The sequence below is a fragment of the Diabrotica virgifera genome, chromosome 3 (assembly GCF_917563875.1).
Source record: "Diabrotica virgifera virgifera chromosome 3, PGI_DIABVI_V3a".
NCBI classification, from domain to species: domain Eukaryota; kingdom Metazoa; phylum Arthropoda; class Insecta; order Coleoptera; family Chrysomelidae; genus Diabrotica; species Diabrotica virgifera.
The window spans coordinates 113,329,783-113,356,855 of NC_065445.1; the positions used below are offsets into that span (position 1 = coordinate 113,329,783).

The following is a 27,073-nucleotide window of genomic DNA, read 5'->3' on the forward strand; positions in this document are numbered from 1 at the left end:
TGCTTCGTTCACATTCACACTTATAATAATTTATCTGGTACCAGCCACAATAATCCTTTTGTCATCTTCAGCCAGCTAACCACTTTTATCTATTCATAATTACATACAAATTACTGATATCATCCACAGACATCCACATATACAAATATTCATCTTCATACAACCCACCATCATATTTCTGCATATAGCTATGCTCACCGTTCCTTTTCAATCTGTCATTACCAAAATATAACACTCACCTTTAGTAAAACCAATTAAAGTCTAATTCTCTTTCTAGGTCTCGTTAATGTTCCTTTCCCACTAATTCCCTCACAGACATCTCATACCCCCAGCCCCTACTGTCATCATCCTATTACGGTTTTGGTTTTTGGACTTTTAGGGATTCGGGCAGCCTGCGAAGCCTTTAAGAATTAGTCGCCTAAGCTTGAGCTTGTGCTTTCTTGATGATACATCCCCCAGATTATTTAAGACATTTTTACACCTTAGTCAGCCCTATTGTGATCTCTTACACACTTACTCACATAAAGTCCAACAGCTACCAATAATTAATTAAATTCGATAACTTTAATCAACACAAAATTGCTTTTTAAATCTTAGATCTCTCGATAATAAGGTTCTTTTTACTGAATTTAGTTATTGAACACGAAACTTTTGTGTAATGTGGTTTGCCTAACTGCACTTACAGTATACGTGAATACATTTTAATTATAACAACTAGCTTAATGAATTCTAAATGATAATTTTCACAATGGAGTGTGTTGTTACATCATTTCTAATTTTAACATGCTGTACACCTTAGTCTTAAATATGACATATTAATTTTTAACTTCCTGTGGAACTGTCAATTCTGTCTTGTCATCGTTCAGAGGTCCTATCCATCTCATTGTCACTTGCCGTCATACATTCAACATGTAAACAAGTCAAATCCACATCTCAGATGTTACCTGGGGCAGATTAGCTTAATATTTTAAACATCCATACTTTATGTAGCTTTTTAAACCAATGTTTCCTAGACGGACTTCTTTTACTGGGCTTTGACCCTAATATTTTTGTTAAATACTATCTTGGTGGTTAGCATGTACATTGCACGTGAGTATAACTGGTAATTTTTTAACCCTAGTCAAAATTTCAATATCTTTGTATTATTTTATCAGGTTATATTCATTTTAGGTAAGCACTGATGATGACGTTTACAGTCGAATGACCAGTCGATGGTAAACCAATCGAAAGCTAGTTATGTGATTTTGATGTGGCCCTTTTGAGGGTTTTTAAATATACCTTTTATACAGGATTTTACTGTTTTTTTTGTATTACATGGTATACAGCCAACCACAGGAAAACTTTTTCCTTGTGAATTTTTAAATTTAAATGTACAAGGTGATTTACGCAAGCCTAACAGAGTCCATAAGCTTTATTTTGAATAGAACACCCGGCAAATTTTTATATTTTTAAAAGCTGCTTAACAACCTGATTTCAACGAAGTGTATGATAGAGGGTGTATTATGAATAATGTATATACACCGTTCTTAGGCGTCAACGCCCTTCGGTAGGGATCTATGGGGGAGTATCACCGAGCCGCAAGCCCTTATCCCTTGCCGTACTGCTCCCTCATAGGTCGATCAGATGCCCGCATATTCCAGTCTAAGCGCCAGATTCATATTTAGAATTTTATACTGATGCGTTAGCCTTTTTGTTTTTCCGATGGCCTGGCTTGGGCTTGAACTCTCGTACCTCACAGCGAAGTGAAGTGCGGGTCAGCCGCTAGTCGCACTGAGCTATCCGATCGATTATTATGAATAATACATGGTGAAATTGTGAAATTATTTATAAATTTTTTTAAGACTACATAAAACCCAATAAGTTGATTATTTAGCTAATTGATCTTTTTGTTTAGCTAATTTAAAAAATAATACCCTTATTTAGTGTGATACATTATTAATTTCAAAATTTTATGTATTATTTAATATCTTGATAATATTTATACATAATTTCAAAATTTCACCTTGTATTATTCATAATAGACCCATAATACACTTTTTTGAGATGGGGTTGTTAAGTAGTTTCTAAAAATATAAAAATTTACGGATTATGCTAGACTTGCGTGAATCACCCTGTATATTTAAATTTATGTTTAAGCAGTACATATTTGAATTTAAAAGCTGACTTATCCTAGCGTTTTTTATAGTTTTCTAAAATAAGGACATAAACAATTTTATTCCTTACGTAGTTTCCATGCATTATAGTTTAAAAATTTCACCCTGTATTATTCATTATACACCATACATGATACAGTTCGTTGAAATCGGGTTGGTATGTAGCTTATAAAAATATACAGGGTGTTCCATTAAAAATAAAGCTAGGCACACCTGAATTACCCTGTAGATTTAAATTTATATTTAAAAAGTGCACATTTATATATAAAAATCGACAGGTTTCAGCATTTTTTATAATTTTTTAGAACAAGGACAGAAATAATTTTATTCCATAAGTGCCTTCCACCCTATATAATTTTCAACGAAGTTTTAGCAAGGCTTAAATAAAACTAAATAGAAAAAAGGAGTGGAATTATTTTTATTTAATATCGGTATTACAATTCACTGTCGTGTTTCTTGATCCAGTCAACAAAATGACTCACCCTTGTAAATACTGATGGAGCTCCTTCTTTGCCGCATGGTAGGAATACCCAAGAAGATAGTCCAACCAGTTGTTCATCTAGGACTAAAGGACCACCAGAGTCTCCTTGACATATACCATGATTTTTCTCAGGATTTGCAGTACATACGTTTGATGTGGTATTGTATGGGGCAATACTTTCGACCTTTTTACATAATTCCAAACAAGCTGTAACATCATTATACAGTGTGTCAATTTTAAAACTTACAATGGCTATATCTCACGAACAAAAGCTGAAAATGAAAAATGCTTGAAACCGTTTCTAGGATAGTAAGGGGGAACTAAAATGACATGAAAGAGAACTCACCCCCATCAACCCCCTAGGCCCCACCCACCACAACCAAAAAAGTTTAAATTGCAAACCCCTACTTGTGATACATCATTGAAAAGGCTATAAAAAATGCTATCCAATGGTATAAATAATAATTATACAGGGTGAAGCAATAATTGTGAAACTTTGGCTTAAATGAAAAATTTAATGAGGTTTTGTTGAACTACAAATTTGATAAAAATGTCAATTAAGTAAATGTTCAAAGTGGGTTCCGTTGTTTTGTAAACAATAATACAATCTATTTTCAAATTCTGCACGAAATTTGACAAATGTTTTTCTAGTAATAGGGCGACATGCTTGAGTAATTATTTCTCGCAATTCCTCAAGTGACGCAAGTTAAGTTTTATAAACAACTGATTTAAGGCAAAAATTGCAAATTAAGTTTTAATTAACAAAAAAACTACGAGCGGACGCTTACCATTTAAAATAATAGTCCGGGAGATAGCATTACAAATAAAAAAGTCATAGTAAGCCAGCTGATATTGACACCCTGTATAATTATTATTTATACCATTGGATAGTAGTTTTTATAGTAGAATAGTATATTACTTTTTTCTAAGGGGTTACCCTAAATCAGTTGTTTATAAAACTCACCTTGCTTCACTTGGGGAATTGCGAGAAAGAATTACTCAAGCATGTCGCCCTATTACTAGAACATTTGCTAAATTTCGTGCAGAATTTGAAAATAGGTTGTATTATTGTTTACCAAACAACGGAATTCACATTAAATATTTACTTAATTGACATTTTTAATAAATTTGTAATTCAACAAAACCTTATTAAATTTTTCATTTAAGCCAAAGTTTCACAATTATTGCTTCACCCTGTATAATTATTATTTATACCATTGAATAGAATTTTTTATAGCCCTTTCAATGATGTATCACAAGTAGGGGTTTGCAATTTAAACTTTTTTGGTTGTGATGGGTGGGGCCTAGGGGGTTGATGGGGGTGAGTTCTCCTTCATGTCATTTTAGTTCCCCCTTACTATCCTAGAAACGGTTTCAAGCATTTTTCGATATCAGCTTTTGTTCGGAAGATATAGCCATTGTAAGTTTTAAAATTGACACACTGTATTATGTATTTATGAAAAACGCGAATTTTAATATAAATAAACAATGTATAGCAAAACAATGACATTCACTACACTTAAAAGTCCAAATAGGACAATAGAAAAAAAACCAAAATGATTGCAACACCAGAAACTGGCAGAACTATTCAGAGCAACGGGTATACCTAGAAGGGGGCGACTTACGAATCATCACGACATAACCGTTTTATCATCAGAGAGTTTAAGTAAGGGAGGTTATGACAGATATGTATATTGTCTCCAACTTTCTTTAATCCGTCATCATCATCAACTAGCCTATATTTGTCCACTGCTGAACGTAGGCCTCCCGTAAAAATTTCCACCTATTTCTATCTTGAGCTTCTTGCATCCAATTTGTGGTGATGCGCTTGATATCATCGGTCCATCTAGTCGGTGGTCGTCCTCTGCTTCGATATGCCTCCTGCCTTGGTCGCCATTCCAGAATCTTTTTGGTCCATCTGTCATCCGTCAGTCTGGCAACATGTCCCGCCCAAGCCCATTTAGCCATGGCTATTCTTTCAACTGCCTCCGTGACTCCTGTTCTTCTTCTTATTTCTAGGTTTGGTACTTTATCTCTGATGGTAATACCTAACATTGATCTTTCCATAGCGCGTTGTGTAACTCTTATTTTATTTATTGTTCTTTTGTCAGAGTTAGTGTTTCTGCACCATATGTAAGAACCGGCAAAACATACTGGTCAAAAACCTTTCTTTTTAAACAAACTGGAATATTAGACTTGAAAATGTTATTTAATCTACCGAAGGCAGCCCATGTGAGACCTATCCTTCTTTGTATTTCAGTTGTCTGGTTATCTCGGCCTAAGCGAATCTCATGCCCTAGATATTTGTAAGCTATTACTTGGTCGATGCTATGACTCTCAATCTGAATTTTATCGCTGACTACAAGGTTGGTCATAAATTTTGTCTTTGAGGTGTTAATTTTAAGACCAATTGTTTTTGACACTTTATAGAGCGTGTGCAGCATTTTTGTAGCTTTATCAACTCTATCAGATATTAAAACGATGTCATCGGCAAATCTTAGGTGGTACAGATCCTCCCCGTTTATATTGATTCCCATATTATCCTCTCCTTCCATTTGCTTGAACATATATTCAAGAACAGCTGTAAACAATTTCGGGGAGATAGTATCACCCTGTCTAATTCCACGTTCTATTCTAAATTTCTTGGTATCTTCATGAAGTCGAACACAAGCTGTACCAGTTTCGTAGATACTTTTAATCAAGGCGATATATCGGTAGTCAATGCGGCAGTCCGCCAATGCTCGAAGCATTTTATGATGATCTATAGTATCGAACGCCTTTTCATAATCCACGAATATAAGAAAGATAGGCTTGTTATACTCTGTGCACTTTTCTATTAGCGTTTTTATAACTTGTAGATGATCGTTTGTTCCGTATCTGGAGCGGAACCCAGCCTGTTCACAAGGTTGGTAACTATCCAGTTTGTTCACAAGCCGTTTTGTTATTATCTTCATGAATAGTTTGTATGTATGGGAGAGCAAACTAATAGGTCTGTAGTTCTTCAGATCTGAAATGTCACCTTTTTTATGCATTATGGTTATTATTGCATTATGCCACTGAGAGGGGGTTACGCCTCTTGTCAAACAAACATTGAACATCTTTTTCAACACATTTATTAACGTTTCTCCTCCTTCTTTGATGTGTTCAATGACTATCCCATCTTCTCCAGGTGATTTATTGTTTTTCATCTCCGAGAGATCTGATTTTATTTCCTCTGTTGTGATATCTGGGATGTCTTCTGAGCCTACATTTTGAACTTTTGGTATTTGACTTTGATCAGGATCTGGAAGTTCTTCTCGCTTATACAATTCTGAGTAAAAATCTTGAGCAATTTTTAAAATATCTTCCTTATTTGTTGTTATTTCTCCTTTTTTATTTACAAGTTTACAAATATTTTTCGATCCTTCAGTCATTTGTCGGCGCAGTACCTTTAAACTATTATTTTTATCAATGGCTTGAGTTATGTGTTCAGTGTTGTAATTTCTGACATCTTTTCGAATGGATTTTGTGATATCTTTGTTTAACTGTCTAAGTGCTGCAAAATTTTCTGTGTATTTGTTTTTCAATTCTCTTCTTTTGTTTATAAGGTCTTTAGTAGCTTGAGTAAGTTTATCTATCTTGTTTTTTCTTTTTTCTTTATATTTGCTATGAGCGTTTCGAATCGCACTGTTTATTCGCATGTTTGTCACCTCTATATCTAATGCATTTTCATTTAGATGTTCTACTTCTTTCAGTTCTGAAGTTATGAGATTCTGATAAGCTACACTATCTTCTATCGATTCCCATTTATTAGAATGCCTCTCTGTTATCATTGCTGTCCTCTCTTGTCTAATGTTGATCAATATTTTTGCTCTAACCAACCGATGGTCACACCCAACAGTGATTTTATTGATTACTGTAACATCTTGGATAATATTTTTTCTGTTTGTGATGATGAAATCAATTTCGTTTTTTGTTATGCCATCTGGACTAGCCCACGTCCACTTACGTTGTTGGTTCTTTTTGAAAAATGTGTTAATCACGTATAGCCGATGATGCAACAAAAAATTTAGTAGCATACCTCCTCTATCATTTCGCTCACCATATCCAAATGACCCCTTAGCCACTTCTGCGTTATCTTCTTTATATCCAAGTTTAGCGTTAAAATCGCCCATTAAGATTAGGTGGTGGGTTTTATCTTTTTCCATAGCTCTATTTATATCTTCATAAAAGTTTTCTATTTCTTCATCGCTATGACTCGTCGTGGGTGCATATATTTGGATAATTTTAATAGAGCATCTCTTGTTCAATTTTAGTTGAGCTCATCAAGTTGAACTCACACAACTCTTGAGCTTACACTATCTATTTTTATAATTTTATCTAGGTGTTTCTTGAGGACGAGAAAACCTACGCCGCCAACTGCCTTATCGTCTTCTCCAATGGAATGTAACAGATGCCCTGACTTTAAAACTAATTGGTTTTCTCCTTTTCTTCGTATTTCGGAAAGTCCCAGTACATCCCATTTTATGCAGTTAAGTTCTTCCTGTAATTCAATGAGCTTATCTTCAGTTGCAAGCGTTCTTACGTTATAAGTGGCAATATGCAATGTTCGTTGTCCATGGTAGCCGTGTCTATCCCGGTGATTCTTTTCACCCTCTGCCCTTGGCCCGATCTGGTGGCTACCGTCACCAGGGACCGTTGGGCCGCCGGGGACTAAGGGCCTTTTTCTAGTTTGTGTCATGTCATTTACGGGGGAAAATTAGCCATTTCACTACCACGCTGGCCAGTGCGGGTTGGTAGCGGGAAATTAGGAATGTTTGAATGGGGAGCGGCGCTTTAATCCGTACCTACTCGGAAAACATCTTAACCACAGTGGCCCTTAGAGGTAATACCGTAGGAATTATAATCGACAGTAAAAATAAGATGTACCGATGATGTAGTTACCGATATACAGTGTGTTCTCTCTTGGGTGCTCTCTTCTTCTTTTGGTGCCTATATTTGTTTCGAATATTGGCGATCATTCTGGCTATAATTATTTTATGAACTGATGCTTTAAATAGATTAGTTGTTGTTGTGGAGAACCATTTCCTCGGGTTCTTTAACCATGATATTCTTCTTCTCCCAATGCCTCACTTTCCGAATACTCTTCCTTGAAGGATTACCTTCAGTAATCTGTATTTAGTGCCGTTTCTATTATGTGTCTGAGATATTCTAGCTTTCTCCTTTTAATGGCATACATCACCTCTCTTTCTTTCCCCATTCTTAGTAATACGGTGTCGTTGGTTATCTTGTTCGTCCATGATATCCTTAGTATAGCCCTGTATAGATGCATCTCGAAGGCTTCAAGTTTTCTCTCCATCGCTTCAGTAAGTGTCCAGGATTCAACTCCGTAATATAATATTGAGAAGATATAACATCGTAGGAGCCTTACTTTTATCTCCAGATTAAGGTTGTGGCTTTTAAAGAGTTTGGCCTTGTTATTGAATGCATTCCTAGCCTTCTCCATTCTACATTTTACTTCTTGTGAGTGATCCCATTGTTCGTTTACTATTGTTCGATATACTGTTTTACTCGGTCCACTGGTGTATTCTTGATTAGCAGTTGGGCGTCTCTAATTTTTGGGTGCTCTAATGAATAATAAATCGACGAAAGAGGTCATATCGAGAATAGAACAGGCTAGGATCACGTTTAGTGGACTGAAAAACTTTTTTATCAAGTAGGGTCTAGACATGAGACTTCGAATCCAAATGTTGTGCTGTTATGTACCCACCCACAATTCTTCACTATGGTTGTGAGAGCTGAACTCTTAACCTAACCCCTCACTAAAAAACGCATCGAAGCTTTTGAAAAGTACCTATATAATAGGAGAACACTAGGTACACATTCCCTGGACCAAAAGAACAACACCAAAATTCTTAACAAATTGAGAAGAACAAGTATCTGACACCAGCAATCAAATAGCGTAAACTAACTTATATTCAAATTTTCTCAGTGTAAAAGTTACAGAGGTATCGCTTTGCTTGATGAAATTTATAAACTCCTTGCCAATGTTTTAAGAGAGAAATTAGATATATTAGTGTGCAGGTAGGGGAATATCAAAGTGGTTTTAAGAAGAAAGGAAGATCTACCATCGATTAGATTTTCGTACTAAAGATGTTACAGAGCGGTACCTACGAACAACAGCTAAATATGAAGTTCCTGTTTATAGACTTCAAGCAGGTATATGATACAGTCGTAAGAAAACGTATTTTTCATGCACCTCGGTTAATTGGGATACCGGAGAAGTTGGTCACACTAGTGAAAATGACACTGGAGAGAACAGAAAATCGAGTAGCACTGGAGGGTAGCCTCTCAGAAAAGTTCAAAGTACGAAGGGGTTTGAAGCAGTGTGACCCTCTGTCAACTGTCCTTTTCAATTCAATTGTGTATTAGAGGCAATATTCAGGGAAAGCGGGATTATAACGCAAGGTACGATCCATGATAGAAGAACTCAGGTACCTACTTGTATATGCAGACGACATAGTATTGATAACAAGAACAAAAAGAGAACTGCTAAGAGTATTATCCTGTTTGAAAGAAAAGCTAAGCAGTACGATCTGACAATTAACGAACACAAAACAAAATTTATGGAAACGGTAGATTCACTAAATGAAGTTTTTGAAAATTAGAATAGATAACGATGGAAAAGAATATTGTTTCGAAAAAGTGAAAGAATTTGAATACCTAGGGGTGACTCTAACAGAGAAAGGAGAGAAGTCCCAGAAATTGAAAAAATAATTTGAAGGGAGGGCAAGTAGTTGGAGCATTGAGCAAACGTTTAAGAAATAGTCTTATCTCAAGAGCAGCAAAATTGCGGTTATATAGTACGGTAATATTATGTACAACCTACACAGTATAGTAGTGAGTGTTGGGTTCTGAATATGAGGGAAGAAGCAGCCAAAGAGGATCTACAAAGAGCAGTCGTTGTAAATTGGAAGACAGCTACCCTGGACAGGGTAAAGTGGAGAAAGACAGTTGAACAATTTCAAGAAGTGGGCCCAAGAGGCCTGTACTGCTTTGGAAGGGAGTCAAAAACAGAAGGGATAAAAGTAAATGGGCTTTTATTAAACAATATTAGATTTATGCTGATGATACCTTAATAAAAGCTGACATGGCGTTATAAAATCTAGAAAGAATATTGAATGAAATATTAAGGTGCAGTAATGAATATGGACTCTTCCTCAATATAAAAAACCAGCAGCATAGGATGCCAGCAGCTCAGAAGAGTAAAGAAGTAACCGTACCTAGAAGCACTAATAACAGAACATAGCGACTACACTGCCGAGTAACGGTATAAAGAACTAAACTTTTTTGAGATGTGGACGTATAGAAGGACTCTAAAGGTCACAAAAGTGGATACAGTTACGAACGTTAAAATGTGAAGTATAATCAATAAAGCAAAAGAAGTTTACAGGACAATAAAAGAAAAAACTAATATCTTAGATATGTAACGCGTAGAAAAAATCTTGCGACTCATAATAATTAAATACTGAAAAACCTAAGAGATTTTGTGGCTGCAGCTCAGATCAATTCTTAGCTCTTTCGAAAGTCGTAGTATGTAGTCATGATAACTTCTGTAGGGTCCCGTCATTTGGGAAGGTACTAATTTATATTATTAGTCCAGGGTAATAAGGTTTTTTCCATGACACTCGAGCAGCCAGGGTACTGAAGCGTTTTTGAAGTTATACTTCTGTAGGCGCGATATGAGGGTAAAGTTTAATATGATTAAAACCTTCAATCTGGGCGCAGTCGCATTATAACTTTATTCTGATCAGTGCCGGTTTAACCTAACTTCGGGCCCTGGGCGCTGGAGGTTTAGGGGCCCCCTTCATTGCTATTCGTTGTCAGTTTTTTAACAAGAAAACACATGCATTAACTATAAAGGTTTATTGTAAAATCCATAAAATATTTTTTTAAACAAGCAAGAAGAATAGCAAACGTAAAAAATAATCCAACAAATACATTTAAAAACATAAATAAAAAACAGAAAGTTCCACAAAACAACACATGACAAGCAAAAAAACATATTCTAAAAAATACATAAAGACAAAAATTAGATCACTTTTTTTCTTGACTCGGAATTCGCAAACTGCCATATAATATTATCACAATTCAGTTTCTCCAGTTCTTCATTCTCTATATACAATGGTGATAATGCGTCTAGGTTGTCTTGACCCCAATTTGACCTTAAATATGTTTTTATTCTTTTTAAGGCCGAAAAAGACCGCTAGCCTGACGCATTAGAAATTGGTAGGTATCGTCAAATAAATTTGCAGTAAAGTTAAAATATTGAGAAAAGTTGCTTTTACATCCTGGAAGAATCAAATTTTTCATAAATTGTATGATGTCTACAAAATGGGTAATTTCATTATGCAAGTTCTCTTTGGTTTCATCAACATCGTTTTTATGTTTCTCGCATAAAGTATTAATTGACGTATTGACTTCTTCTTTATGTATGTATACACCGTTCTTAGGCGTCAACGCCCTTCGGTAGGGATCTATGGAGGAGTATCACCAAGCCGGAAGCCCTTATCCCTTCCCGTACTGCTCCTCCATAGGCCGATCAGACGCCAGTTTATTCCAGACCAAGCCGTAGACTCTATTGAGTTTTATACTACGGCGTTGGCCTTTTATAAATTTCATGACCTAGCTGAGGCTCGAACCAGCGACCGCAAATCGCAAATCCACTAAACTTGTCGATCGACTGAGCCCCAGCTAACTGGACCGTCAAGACCGACACTTCTTCTTTATCTCTAGATTAAAAAAAACATCTAAAAGATGATGTTACATCCTTGTAGCATTCAATTCGCGATTCTGAAAACAGCGACTAATTTTCTAGACTCTAGATTTTCTGCGACAGCGATTTTTTGTCGTTGCGACTGCATATCGCAAGTGGAGTGTTAGCCTTAAAGGCCACTCTATAATGCCAAATTGCAATTTTTGTAATCGCTTTACTTTTGAATGTTTGAAAGAGTGTGTACCTATTGTTTGGGTATTGGCATTTTCGAGAATAATCTATTCTTTTTCTATAAATTAGATTTATGTATATCTATTTTTGTCTTTCGTTTAACTATTTTAAAAGGACTTATTTGTTCCTATTTTAAAAGAACTTATTTTAAAGCCGAAAAGTGAGATAAATTATTATTTAAGCCCCATAATTCAAAATGAAATTATTAGAAACTAAAAAAACTCCGTTTGTGCGATTATTTTGAATACAATTCGAGACTTGGGGCCTGATTCTAAATCAAATTTCGACACTAAACAAGTCGCTTTCAATATGGCGACGGTTGAAATGCGATTGTGCGAGCCTTGTGGATTTTAGTTGAACTAACGAAGTGACGTCATGAAATAGCGACTATCGAAATTAATAGCGACTTTAAAAAGGGTGTTGATATTATAATTTCGACTGTCGAAATTATTTGACACGGAGATGAATGATTGGCCAAAAGCGAGGTTAGGTTTAGTTTAGATGTGTTTTGTTTATTTCTTGCAAGGAAAACTAAAGCAAAAGGTATTATAATATAGCTGGGTTTAATTGAAATTTGCTTGTTTTGAGGAATTAGATAGAATAGTATTAAATTAGAAATATAATAATTGAGAATGTCCACAACATGAATCATCAACTCAATGAAAGATGTAAGGTAATAATCTGGGAAAATTAGTAAAAAACAAGAAAAATTAATTACCAGCTATTTTATTGCTGGACATGCTGAAATCAAATCTTAAGACTTCCTATATTAGTAATATAGCTGTGCAAAGTCCACAGAAAGTGTGCTATTTTGTTTATAAACAAATTAGTGCTCCGAAATCTTTTTTTATTATTGCTCTATAACTCCGAAAATTTTAACTTTAAACCAAAACACTCACATAAAAATTGACAGTAATTCTGCACATTGATAATTTATTCCAATTTCCTTCGACGGAAATTTTCCTCGGAAAATTCGGGTTTTCCAAACAAAATCTTTAATTTTCAACTAAAATTTGAGGGAAGTAATTATTTATCAATAATTAAATAATTTGGTGACAGTGACATAAATCTTTTTTGTTATAAGTGTCTTGAAGATATGAAAATTTGTATGTACAAAGAGGACCGGAATTAAAAGGTATCTAATGGTTCAAAGATTAAAATCCTGTTGTTTATAACTCTGTCGCAAATGCCGGTCAAATTTGACCGGTTATACCTGGAATCACTCCTCGCAATTCAATTTGTTTTTCTTCGTAAAGGACACAGAAGCCGTGCCCTTTTCAACAGCGTTAACTTAATTTAATTAAATCTAATATTTTCTGAGGGGTTCTATTTGTTTATAAGCCAAAAAATTGTTTCTTTATAACATTCCTGAGACCGCTCAAATGGTCCAATTTCAATCCTGTAAGGAACGTTGAATAGGTATAGTGCTTTTTTATACGAAAATCATAGTTATTCTGGTGTATCATAATCTTTCTGGTTATTATTTCGACCGAAATTTTTTAATTAACATTTTAATTATTGCTAAACTATTGGTTAGATTGTCGCCGGTCTCCTGATATACAGAGAGGGGCTAAATTATGGAATAAATTCATTTTCTCTAAAATGGACGATTTTAGAGAAAAATCCCGAAACAGGTCGATTTTTATTTTTAAATTAAATTTCTTGGCATATATTTCAAACTAGTGACGTCATCCATCCGAGCGTGATAACGTAATCGATTATTTTTTTTAAATAGGAATAGGGGTTCGTGTTGTAGCTCATTTACAAAGGCGTTCAATTATCTATTCAGTATTATAAACATTAATATCATTATTTATACAGGGAGGCCAAAAAAATTTTTGAATTAAATTAATTGACGTAAGAAGAAGAATGCATGTAATTTATTTAACTCAAAATACATTCTATTGCTGTCAGAAAATAGAAAAAAATGTTTATTTTGCAAATAAACATTGCTTTTAGCTTAAATTAAATGTTCAAACTGCCAATAGGTAGGAGGGAGGCTGTTTGTGATTTAATTTAAGCGAAAAGAAATGCTTATTTGTGAAATAAACCTTTTCTTCTATTTTCTGACAGCAGTACAATGTATTTTGAGTTAAATAAATTACATACATTCTTTTTGCGCCAATTAATTTAATTCAAAAATTTTTTTTGGCAACCCTGTATAAATACCTAATGATAATAATGTTTATATTACTGAATAGATAATTGAACGCCCTTTCAAATGACCTACCACACGACCCCTATTCCCATTAACAAAATTATCGATTACGTCATCACGCTCAGATGGATGACGTCACTAGTAAGAAACATATGCCAAAAAATTGTAATTTAAAAATAAAAATCGACCTCTTTCGGGATTTTGCTCCAAAATCGTCCGTTTTAAAGAAATGAATTTATTCCATAATTTAGCCCCTCTGTATAATCTACTATCATAAATCTTTCATGTCATCAATTATTTAATTATTGATAAATAATTAGGTACTTCCCTAAAATTTTAATTGAAAATTGCAGATTTTTTGGGAAAACTCGGATTTTCTGAGTAAAATTTTTGTTGAAGGAAATCGGAAAAAAAAATAACTTTGTGCAGAACTAAATTACGGTGAGTTTTTATTTGAGTGTTTTTGGCTCAAAGGAAAAATTTTAGGAGTTACAGACCACTAATTGAAAAATAAAGAAGATTTAGAAGTGCTAATTTGTTTATAAATAAAATAACACACTTTCTGCGGACTTGTCATACCCCATATTACTAATAAAGTAACGCATAAATTCGTTATTTCGTAAAGTGGTTACTTTAAGGAAAATTCCCGAAACACGTCGATTTTTATTTTTAAATTACGGTTTTTTGGCATATATATCATACTAGTGAAGTCATCCATCTGGGCGTGATGACTTAATCGATGATTTTTTTAAATGAGAATAGGGGTCATATGATAACTCATTTAAAAGGGTATCCAATTCTCTATCCAAGAATATAAACATTAACATAATTATTTATACAGTGTGTTCAAAAAACATTTTTTAATTAAAATAAGTGAGACAAAAAGAAGAATATAATGTAATTATTTAATTCAAAATACATTTTACTACTGTCAGTAAACAGAAAAAAATTTTATTTGACAAATAAACATTGATTTTCGCTTAAACGAAATGTTCAAACTGCCAAGCGACAGGTGGGTGGCAGCTTTAACATTGAATTTAAGCAAAAAACAATATTTATTTCTCAAATAAACATTTTTTTCCTGTTTTCTGACAACAGTAAAACGTATTTTGAATTAAATAAATTACGTACATTCTTCTTTTTGTTTCAATTATTTTAATTAAAAAAATGTTTTTTGAACACCTTGTATAAATAATTAGGTAAATGTTTATATTAGTGAATAGAGAATTGAATACCCTTTCAAATGAGCTATCACATGACCATTCTCATTTAAAAAAATCATCGATTACGTCATCGCGCCCAGATGGATGACGTCACTAGTATGATATATATGCCAAAAAATCTGAATCTAAAAATAAAAATCGACCCGTTTCAGGATTTTTCATTAATGTCGCTGGTTTACGAAATAATGAATTTATGCGTTACTTTATGGACGCACTGTATATGCAATCTTAAGATTCGATTTTAGCAATAAAATAGCTGGTAAATAATTTTTCCCAACAATGGCATTTTTTCGATAATTTTCCCAGACTATCAACAAGTTCCAATAAACGGGAGCGCCAACCCAAATTCTGAGCAGTCTCAACATGATAAGATTAATATCCCCAGTTGTAACTAATATCGAAATGAATAAGAATCGCTATATTCTGCGGCTGTCATGGCGGTGTCGAAATGAAATTGCGACTGTCGAAATGAATTAGAATCAGGGCCTTGGCCATTAATTGATAACCTACACAGTTTTTACCCATTACCTGGGTAGTTTTTAATCAATGACATGGCGAAATCTGACAACTTTCTGTAGTTTTTGGAAAAGGGCCCTGCCACAAACATTGACACGGGGCCCCTGTGGGGCTAGGCTACGGCACTGTGTATAGGCGTGAAGAGATGTAACAATAACAATAGAACAAAGGCGTTTGCAGTGTATTGGCGTATCTGCGTATGAGATTTTTTTCGGAGAATATGTAAATTATTTGGCAACTTTATTTTTTTATAATTATAAGGAACGGGACACTTCGGGCCCCTCAGGGGCCCGTGCCCCTGGGCGCCCACCCCAAGCGCCCAGTGGATAAACCGGCACTGATTCTGATTGGATGTTTAAATGACATGTCAAAAATTATTCAATATGGCGGCTGTGGCACAGCTGTGGTTTGATTATTTATGGTTGTTGCGTTTTGAAATTTGTGGGAAAAGAAACAACAAACAAAAGTTAGTTAATAGTTATACTGCCTTTTTAAATAGTTTTCATATATATATTTTTGGACTTTTGAGTTATTTTGGACAAGGAAAACTCATTCTAATTTGTTAAGTAGTTTTTATTATAATCATATTGTAATTATACATTTGGATTAGGTTGGAATACATTTATTTTCTCAAGAATGGGGATTTTAGAGAGAAATCCGAAATTAGGTCCGATTTTTATTTTTAAATTGTGATTTTTTGGCGTAGATTTATTTATCTAGTAGGTATGTAATGCTTTGATTTACATACTTAATTTGATTACCAGCAAAAGTTCTACCAATCTTCAGCTAATATATTGTTTTCTTACTGTTTTGTTATATTTTAGTATTTTCTTCCACAAAAATCAAACTACATTATAATTTGATTAAATTCAGAACAACTGTCAAACAGTAAAACGTTCAGTTACCCTATTTTTCCACATGACAAATAATGTGTAATTGGATGAGTGAGTCTAGGCTTCGATTACGAATCAAAGCGCCCCCAAATTCGCGGGGTCGAATCCCGATACAAGTTTTTATTTTTTTAAATTTTTTTATGCATTTTATGATTGTAAGTATATTTGTTATATAATTATTTTTTCAGAAAATGCGTATTTAAAAATTTTGCCAACAATTATTATCGTTCAGAAATAATTTTTTCTTTGTGGCATTTTTCAATGTGTTTGTGTGCGTTTTATTCTTTTATTTTTTTTTAAATTTTTGGTATTGTCTTAATAAAAATTTTTGGAAAGTAGTAAGTATTAAAATTAGTTTAATATTTAAATAAAATATAAATAAACTGTTTAAAGGACATTATATCAATTTCGTTAAAATCACATAATATGTAATAGAAGTATAACTTCTTACGTGCGTACAAAGTACACACACATTCTTTTTTTCGACAGGTATAATACCTATGAGAACAAATTGTAACTATTTCCTGCGTAGGATCTGGCGGCCATTTTTTTTTCAAATCAAGGGAAAACAGTGGACCTTATGGTTACTTTAGAACAAACATCTTAGAGAGCATGGAAAAAGCTTTTTTCTATGGATGCTATACAATGTGCAACTTCTCTCACTACTTACATACATTCAAAACGAACAATTTCTCAGGCAGTGAGAAAAGTCGGCCATTGCAGTGAGAAATATTTTTTCTCACGGGTTCACCGCCGGTTTACATACATATGATCGCCATTTCCATGGTAAAATGCACAATACAAACACAATTATTTTTGTCAAACAAAATGTCAAACAACTTGTCAAAACTTATCAAAAATTACCCCGTTTAAGACTGTTCAACTGTGAGTTATAATTTTAAATAAATAAAGTATATAAATATTAAGAATATTAAATACCTATGTGTATATATGTATTTTATTTCAATTTAGGCATATAATATACCTAAAAGCACCTAATTTATTTAATTTTGAAGTATGAACTCTTGACAAAAACGCATCCATAGAAAAAGTACAGTGTACAACACGAGAGAAAATGACATATTTCTCTCTCGCTTGATTGCGACACTCAAACATTCTGCGCTCGTGAGAAATATGTCTTTTTTCTCTCTTGTTGTACAATATACTGTAAAATGGCGTATTACAAAGGTTGATATACTTATTTATTGTTAATATAATTGAGAAAAAAGGTGTAAATTGCAAAAAAATAAATTTTGCAATAACTATTGTAAAAATTAATCTTCAGCTTTGAAATTTTTGTCAAATGAGGGTTCTTTAGTGCGGGACCAAAATTTCGAAGCGAATCATTTAATTGTTTATATTTTATTCAAATTGTTTATCCCAGAGAGCTTTTTTTGCAATAAGATAAGTCAGAAAAACATAATGTTAGAACCATTCTACATATGTCAAATGAAAGAGCATAAGCTAAACTTTCAAACTTGTTTAAAAAAAGTTAATAAAAAATGCACTTATTAGTAATAAACAATTATGCAAAAGTCTCGTCAATTTTTCCTTATAAACAATTTGAATAACTTTCTTGTTATGGCCGGTACATTTTTTTTACACAGTCTAAAAGGCACATTTTCACACGAACTTTAAAAAAAAAATAAGTTAGCCTTGGTCAATTAGGGCCAAAGTTAGCAACATTTTTTTTTAAATTCGTAGCTAATTTGTTTATAATAAGTAAGAATCGAAAATAGCACTCTTTCGCTTTCAAAGACACGAAGTATTAAAAAAAAAATTGGTTTTATTTTCTCTTGAAGGGAGTCGTCAATAAAGCTTCAAAAATGAAGTACAAACGCGACCCGCTTGCGACCGACGAAGTAGAAGCATAAAATCCGTGAGACCTAAAATTGAAATATCAACTTCAAAATCCTAAAGTTTTTTGTATCTTGGGAACCAACCAATGGATTTTAATGTTTTTTTTTTAATTTGTATGTACTTTTAGCGTACTTTACAAATATGGAGTCAGTTGATTCATAAATCATGTAATAAACAATTTAATTTGTTTAAAAAATTTTTTTTTGCAAAAAAAATTTTTTTTACTGTGTTTTAGGTGCACAACTATAATGGTATGTATGTAATAAAGTAATAATTGATAAAAAATTGTACTAAATATATATACAGAGTGAGTCTGCAATTTGGAATAAATTCAATAGTTCAAATACTGATTGTTTTTTTGAAAAATACTCAGACCTGCCAATTAGTATTTCAAATCTAAATTTTTTATATACAATAATAATGTATACAGGGTGTCCCAATTTAGAGATATGACGTCATCGTAGATTTTCTTAAATAGCAACACTGTTATTTTGATAGCTATTTAGAAAGGGCGTGTAAAGTTATACATAACTGCAAAATATCAAATTTTATTTACTACCATTTACAAGATAATAAAAAGTAAAGTTATGTCTGTACTTTAGAATTAATTTAATAGTTAAAATACTAATTGTTTTTTTTTTGAAAAATGCTCAGACCTATCGATTAGTATTTCAAATCGATTTTTTTACATACAATAATAATGTATACAGGGTGTCCCAATTTAGAGATTTAAAATTATGTTTTATTATCCTGTAAATGGTAGGGAATAAAAAATTGATATATTGCAGTTATGTATAAGTTTACACACTCTATCAAAATAGCTATCAAAATAACTGTTACCACTAAAGAAAATCAACGATGACGTCATATCTCTTAATTGTGACACCCTGTATACATTATTATTGTATGTAAAAAATTTCGATTTGAAATACTAATGGACAGTTCTGAGCATTTTTCAAAAAAACAATTAGTATTTAAACTATTGAATTTATTCCAAATTACAGACATAATTTTGTTATTTTTTATTATCTTGTAAATGGTAGGGAATAAAAATTTGATATTTTACAGGTATGTAGGTATAACTTTGTATGAACAAAAGTGAGTGTAGAACAAAAATGGAGTTATATCAAAGACGTCGTGCTGAATGCGGGAAAAGAACATCTGGGAAAGAAAACAAGACTAAAAAATAAAGAATGGATGACTGATAACATTATGCAGATGATGGATCAAAGGAGATTAATGAAGAACAGGGACGCGAAGAAATACCAAGAAATCAACCAAACAATTAAAAAAGAAATACGAAGAGCGAAGGAGACATGGATGCAAGAAAAATGTAAATTAATCCAGGAGCTCCAAGTGAAACACGATCATATAAATATTCATCGAAAGATTCGAGAAGTCACTGGTCAATACAAGAGTAGAAACACACACCTCCTCATAAACAAAGACGGGAACCTGGCGACGACAGTTAAGGAGAAGCTGGTGACCTGGAAAATGTACATCGAAGAACTCTTCTGGGACTACCGAGGCAACCTTCCAGAAATAAATTGCATGACAGGGCCGTCAATACTAGAAAGCGAGGTGAAAGCGGCTTTAAAACAGTCTAAGAATGGTAAAGCCACAGGTCCGGACGAAATACCCGTCGAACTTATTAAGTTGATGAACGAAGGAGTTAACTGAACTGTTCAACGCCATATACGATTCAGGTAATATCCCAGAGGAATGGCTATTGTCAACGTTTGTAACAATACCAAAAAACGATCTGCGAAAACGTGCGAAGATTTCTGGACTATCAGCCTTATGAGTCATGCACTTAAAGTTTTTTTTTAAATCATACATGCCAGAATTTACAAGAAATGCGAGGACAATGTCGGTGAAATGTAATTTGGATTCCGCGATTCCATGGGTACACGTGAAGCACTTTTCACCTTACAAGTTCTACTTCAGAGATGCCGCGATGTTAGTTGTGATGTCTATGCTTGTTTTATTGACTACGCCAAGGCATTTTACCGTTGCCAGCACCAGAAGATGGTCACCGCCCTACAAAGAGTAGGATTAGATGAGAAGGACATTCGGATCATCATGAATTTATACTGGAACCAGTGTGCTCAAGTTAAGGTCGAAGACCTGTTGACCGAACAAGTAAAGATCATGCGAGGAGTAAGGCAGGGCTGTGTGCTCTCGCCGACTCTTTTCAATATATACTCTGAGGAAATTTTTACTAAAGCCCTCACAAACCTAGAGATGGGAATCCGAGTGAACGGTGAATACATCAATAATATCCGCTACGCCGATGACACTGTATTACTTAGCAACTAGCCTAAATGATCTACAGGTCTTACTAGACCGTGTGAGAACTGTGAGCGTAACATACGGACTGAACCTTAATATTAAGAAAACTAAATTCATAGTTGTCAGCCGTGTAAATTTAGATCCCGGGGCACTAATGGTAGATAGCGAAGAGATCCAGAGAGTCGACAGACTCACTTACCTCGGAACTACCCTCAACTCACAATGGGACCACGCTCAAGAGATTAGATCCAGAATTGAAATGGCACGGTCTACATTTATCAAGATGAGATCCTTGCTGTGCTGCAGTGATCTCATTTTGGGAACCAAGATGTGGATAGTGAGGTGCTACGTTCTTCCAGTGCTACTGTATGGAGTTGAAGCCTGGACACTGACGCAAGCCACTGAAAAGCGGATTGAAGCCTTCGAGATGTGGATCTACAGGAGGATACTAAAAATATCTTATTTGGACCATGTCACCAACATTGAGGTCCTACAGCGCATGACAAAAGAAAAAGAAGTGCTTAATTTAGTAAAACAACGTAAGCTTGAGTACCTTGGCCACGTGATGCGGAACGAAGAAAAATATCGAGTTCTTCAACTCGTCATGCAGGGCAAAGTATTTGGCAGGAGAGGACCGGGACGCCGTCGTATCTCGTGGTTAAGAAACCTCCGACAATGGTTTGGGATAACCTCCGCGGAGCTGTTTCGCAGAGCAGTCAACAAAACAATGATAGCCTTGATGATCGCCAACATCCGGACCGGATAAGGCACTGAAGAAGAAGAAGGTATAACTTTACACACCCTATTAAAGTAACATTTAAGAAAATCAACGATGACGTCATATCTCTAAATTGGGACACCCTCCATACATTATTGTTGTATGTAAAAAATTTCGAGTTGATATTTCAATTTTAGGTCGCACGGATTTTATTCTTCCACTTCGTCGGTTGCAAGCGGGTCGCGTTTGTACTTCATTTTTGAAGCTTTAGTGACGACTCCATTGAAGAGCAAATAAAACCGATTTTTTTATGAATACTTCGTGTCTTTGAAAGCGAAAGAGCGCTATTTTCGATCCTTATTTATTATAAACAAATTAGCTGTGAATTTTTTAAAAAATGTTGCTAACTTTGGCCCTAATTGACCTAGGCTAACTTATTTTTTTTTAAAGTTCGTATAAAAAGGCCATCTTTTAGAATGTGTAAAAAAAATTTGTACCGGCCATAACAAGAAAGTTATTCAAATTGTTTATAAGGAAAAATTGACGAGACTTTTGCATAATTATATATTATTAATAAATGCATTTTTTATTAACCTTTTTTAAATAAGTTTAAAAGTTTAGCTTATGATCTTTCATTTGACACCGGCAGATTGGTACCAGCATTCTGTTTTTTTTTGACTTATCTTATTGCAGAAAAAACTCTCTTGGATAAACAATTTGAATAAAATTTAAACAGTTGAGTGAATCACTTCAAAATTATTGTCACATATTACGCACCAAAGAATCCTCATTTGACAAATAGCTTCAAAGCTGTGCACTAATTTTTACAGTAGTTATTGCAAATTTTAGCTTCAAAGCTGTGCACTAATTTTTACAGTAGTTATTGCGAAATTAATTTTTTTGCAATTTACACCTTTTTTCTCAATTATATTAACAATAAATAAGTATATCAACCTTTGTAACACGTCATTTTAAAGCTTTTTCCATGCTCTAGAAGATGTTTGTACTAAAGTAACCACAAGATCCACTGTTTTCCATTGATTTGAAAAAAAAGGAAAAAATGCCGTTTTTGACATTCAATTGTTTATAAAAAAAAATGGCCGCCAGATCCTACGCAGGAAATAGTTACAATCTGTTCTCATAGGTATTACCTGTCGAAAAAACGCTTCAGTACCCTGGCTGTTCGAGTGTCACGAACAGGGTATATTTTTGGCTTATTATCCTGGCCTATATGGCGCATCTAAAAATTGTCTACTGGCATTGAAATTTTGTTACTGAGTATTAAAATTACTTAATTTTTAGCATGGCTTAGGAAGAAACTTCAAATTTTGACTTCAATACAAGTGCAACAATATGCAAATGTGCCTTATGCCTTCCCAAATGACGCACAGTGGTTCCAAATGCTGAAAACGTGGTCATGAGGTAAAATAAAAAGTCCCTATTTAGGGATTTTCATGTTTACAGTTGTTTTCTCATAGCATCATAGAGTCGTAATATGCAGGTATAAGGATCAGACCAGATCTATTCTTATTCATAACTCCGGGACAAGTGAGCCATGTACGGCCTTATTTTGGCCGGGCAGTAAAGTCAAAAAGAACCCATATATTGAAAACGCTGTAGAATGTTTTGTAGTTTATCGATTTTATTGCTGTAAAGCAGATTCTTCTTTTTGTAGTATGTATTAATGTGATTAATTATTTATATGGGAAATAAGCCACAATTAAAATGAAAAAAATAATTTTATTAACGTTTCGACGCCCAAATCGGGTGCCGTTGTCAAAATACAAAATATTACTAAATAAACAAAAATGTTGTTGCTAAGCAAAAAAATTCTTCTAATAATTTATTTAATCTGACTCATTTATATTGGCAATTTAGACATATATTATACATTTTAAAGTAGAAGACTTTAAAATGATATTGCCAATATTTATGAGTTGCGTTCCTGGGACGACTTACTGAAAGATAGTTCATTCGATTACATGAAATCAACCCCAACTCAATATCCGTCACAAAAAAATTATAGCATGTGATCTGTCTTTAAAAAGACAACCAAATGCAACGACAGTAAAATTCTCGTAATCGAATGAACTATCTTTCAGTAAGTCGTCCCAGGAACGCAACTCATAAATATTGGCAATATCATTTTAAAGTCTTCTACTTTAAAATGTATAATATATGTCTAAATTGCCAATATAAATGAGTCAGATTAAATAAATTATTAGAAGAATTTTTTTGCTTAGCAACAACATTTTTGTTTATTTAGTAATATTTTGTATTTTGACAACGGCACCCGATTTGGGCGTCGAAACGTTAATAAAATTATTTTTTTCATTTTAATTGTGGCTTATTTCCCATATAAATAATTAATCATAAAAATGCCACAAGGAAATAGCTTCAGAACAACATGTATTAATGTAATACAAAAGCTGACTAAAGATTTGATAACAATAAATGCATAAAATTTGTTAATGTGTAAACAGAAAAAAAAAACTTGAAATAATCAAAATTTCGTAAAAATACATTCAAAAAGTACACAATTCTGCGATTAATGTTTATTAATCTCAAAATGTAGAGTCAGAAGATACATAATCACATTGGTTTAGCTGCCTTTAACTGCCTATGCATTGCTGGCAGTTGTTTGAATACAAAAGTGTGAAATGACGTATATTACATGATTCTCGCGATTGTTGCGTATTTATGGGCGGTTGTACCTAAGTAATAGGTTCTAAATATTGTACTTCAAAAAGAAAATGTATTGGTAAGTAATACGGAATTTAAAAAATCCATTATTATATAAAATTTTAAAAAATATATACGAATAAAATTAAATTTTCGAATTTCTTTCTGCCATATTGGATCCGCCATTTTTTAAATAATGTTAGCTTTGTAATCAACGACCTTAAACTACCAAATTTGACAAAAAATTTTGTGTTTTGATAGATATTTTCAATTTCTTTCAGTCATGTTGGATCCGCCATTTTGTTTTTAAAACAGATAATGTCAGATTCGTAATCAGCGATGACAAAAACCCTTATGTACGAAAGTAATTCCGAAGTGTATGAGTAATATACGCTTTCAAAGGTTCGTGGTTTCATGGGACGCTGTTAAAGGCTCACCACCTTTTCGGCATTTGGAACCACAGTGTGACGGGACCTCAAACCTCAACAGGGAGGTACTTGATAAAGAAGACGTTTAGGTGCCCGTATGAACTTTAAAAATCTATAACACTTTTGTCATTTTTTTACGTAGAACCACAATAACTAGAAAATACACTTACTTTCTTCATCGGGTATTTCAGATTCTTGCCATTGTAATACATCAGGGAACTGTGGAAATAAATTTCCTCCTGATTGTCCCCAACCAGATGCTACTGCCTTTCCTGTAACATTGAAATCCTGGATGGGAAGTGCTGCTGGTTTAACGTGGTCATTAAAAACCCAGGATTCGTTTACTTTAATTACGCAGATATCGTTTGGTTGCACACCACTAAAATAATAAGGAGAATTAACTATTTTATCAAAGTAAAAGTATGAAGAACTTTGAATAAATGGTTTTACCCCTGGTTTTACCCAAGGTAAAACCAGGGATAATAAAAGGCAATTGAAGCGTAGCACGACAATTAGACCGAAATCATTAGACTGAAAGCAGTAGACCGAACTCATTAGACCGAAAAGCACTTTACCGAAACCTCACTAGACCGAACAGCATTAGACCGAAATGGTACATAAATTAAAAAGGATTGCAGTAAATTATGCTAAGATTTTGTATAATATCTGTCTTTTTGTTTATTGTATTTTTTTTGTACTATTTTATATATAGACTGTGTAAATTGTTACTCTGTACAGTCTGATATGAAAAAATTTTCATCCGTTAAACAAATTAGTGAAGGTAAAAATAAAAAAAGGGTAGAGTGACGTTAGCAACATTTTAACTGTTTATAATAACCATCCAACTAACATTTAGTTGTAATTACATTAGTCTTATCTCTTTTACTGCGACAAGTAAAAAGAACTGCTTTTCGGTCTTCTGCTGTTCGGTCTAGTGAGGTTTCGGTAAAGTGCTTTTCGGTCTAATGAGTTTGGTCTACTGCTTTCGGTCTCATGATTTCGGTCTCTTTACAGTAAACCTAGGCCATGTTACCTTCGTTGTTTACCGGAGACTCTAGAGTTAGCAGTTAAACAAAAAATAAGCATAAAGCAAAACATATCTCGACAGTTTTACTGAACTTTTATTGAAATTTATTTTCATATAAAAAAATAATGAAATTTACGAAAATTTGAAAAATTTTGATTTTTAAGTCTTTTTTTTTTTAAACCATCTTCAATTTTTGTAATTATAACTTTTTTGTTAAAACTTATAGTTTTTGAATTACTTATGAAAAACCACTTTACACCATCCATTTTTTTCAAGACAAATTCAAATCTTTGATCTTTAAGAACTCAAAAAGTATTGATTTATTTTAATAACTTGATATAACAAATTTTGCTTAAAATTTGTCCCTCTATCGATTTGTGAGGTTATTTTTAACAAAATAATTTCCAACCCCGAGAAGGGGTGGCATCCACACCCAGGGTAAAAGCGCAATTTGGCACCATGTCACTTTTATTTCTTGTGGTATCCTCTAACTACTCTCCAATTTTCATGCAAATCAATGGAGGTTCAACGAAATCGAAGGTGAAAACTTTTAGTGACAGCACTAATTTTCCTCTTTCACCTCTTCTTGCTACTTCTTGTATCCACTGAGGTGTCAGCCTGCAAGGGATCGTAATTACCAATATAAAATGAACGCATTTCACAGGACAAACTCCATATTACTTATGACGATGATTTTTCGGCTCTAGCTGTCCGTCTACTAGGCGTACTAAAAAATTATAAAATTATACCAGTTGATTGACTGAATGTAAATAAGCGTTTTACATTTGGTTTTACTAGATTGGTGGATTTAGATGTCAGCCTCACTGGACCAGTGGTGTACTGAGCATGGTTTCGCGGGTTTCGTGGAGCAAGGGCCCGGGCCCCTGCGGGGCCCGTTCTAACGCGCTTTTTGCTTATGTTGTTTCTAATTTGATGGGGATATTTCGAACAACACAAGTAAAAAAATCGTGAAAATCACCTCCAATTAGCATCCGAAATGACATTAATCGTTACCGCTTCACAAATTACTTTACTTATGTATTGTTTATAAGATATGTAAGATTCGTTGGTTCAAAGTGTTTATTCTTGGAAAGGCTGTAGTTAAATGGGCTTAAACGAGTGTATGCAAATTTTGAACAGACATAGCTTAACCAATTTTTGTCTTCAGGAAAACAAAAAGTCCAAAATACTCACAATAGCAAAACCTATATTTTTTTACTACTTGAGATTTTTGGTATTACCAATAACTTAAAAGGGACCAATTTAAAAAAAAACTTAAAAAATTAGGGAAACTTACAAAAAAAACAAAAATAATTATCCACTTTAAAAAATTTGCTATAAGTTTTTCCCAAAAAGTTCTTCATTTGTTGGTTATTTGACATTGAAATATTCGATTTAAAATTTGACGAATAAGAACCTACTTTTCATTCTGCTCTTACTGGGCCTACTTTAACGCTGCTCCTACTGGGTCTACAGACTTCGTATATACACCATTTTTTCAATTTTTTATAAGCTATATTTCTACTAAGAATATTTTTTTCGATAAAATACTTACTTTTTGAGTTCTCTGAGAAAAACCGTCTAAAGACGTGTTTTTTTGTCGAAAAATAAACATATTCACTCGAATAACTCGAAAAGTATTTACTTGTGAACAAA

At 33.6% G+C, this 27,073-nt stretch overlaps 1 protein-coding gene across 1 annotated transcript in view; it reads right to left on the reverse strand.

Moving 5' to 3' along the window:
- Positions 1–2,553: 2,553 nt before the first annotated feature.
- Positions 2,554–27,073, reverse strand: part of LOC114327440 (trypsin-1) — a 31,547-nt gene continuing 7,027 nt past the window's right edge. Inside the window, exons 3-4 of the mRNA XM_028276066.2 lie at positions 24,561–24,769; positions 2,554–2,841 (exon numbers count right to left, since the gene is read on the reverse strand). Of these exons, the coding sequence (XP_028131867.1) occupies positions 2,588–2,841; positions 24,561–24,769 (463 nt within the window). The 3' untranslated portion in view covers positions 2,554–2,587. The remainder of the gene's footprint in view (positions 2,842–24,560; positions 24,770–27,073) is intronic.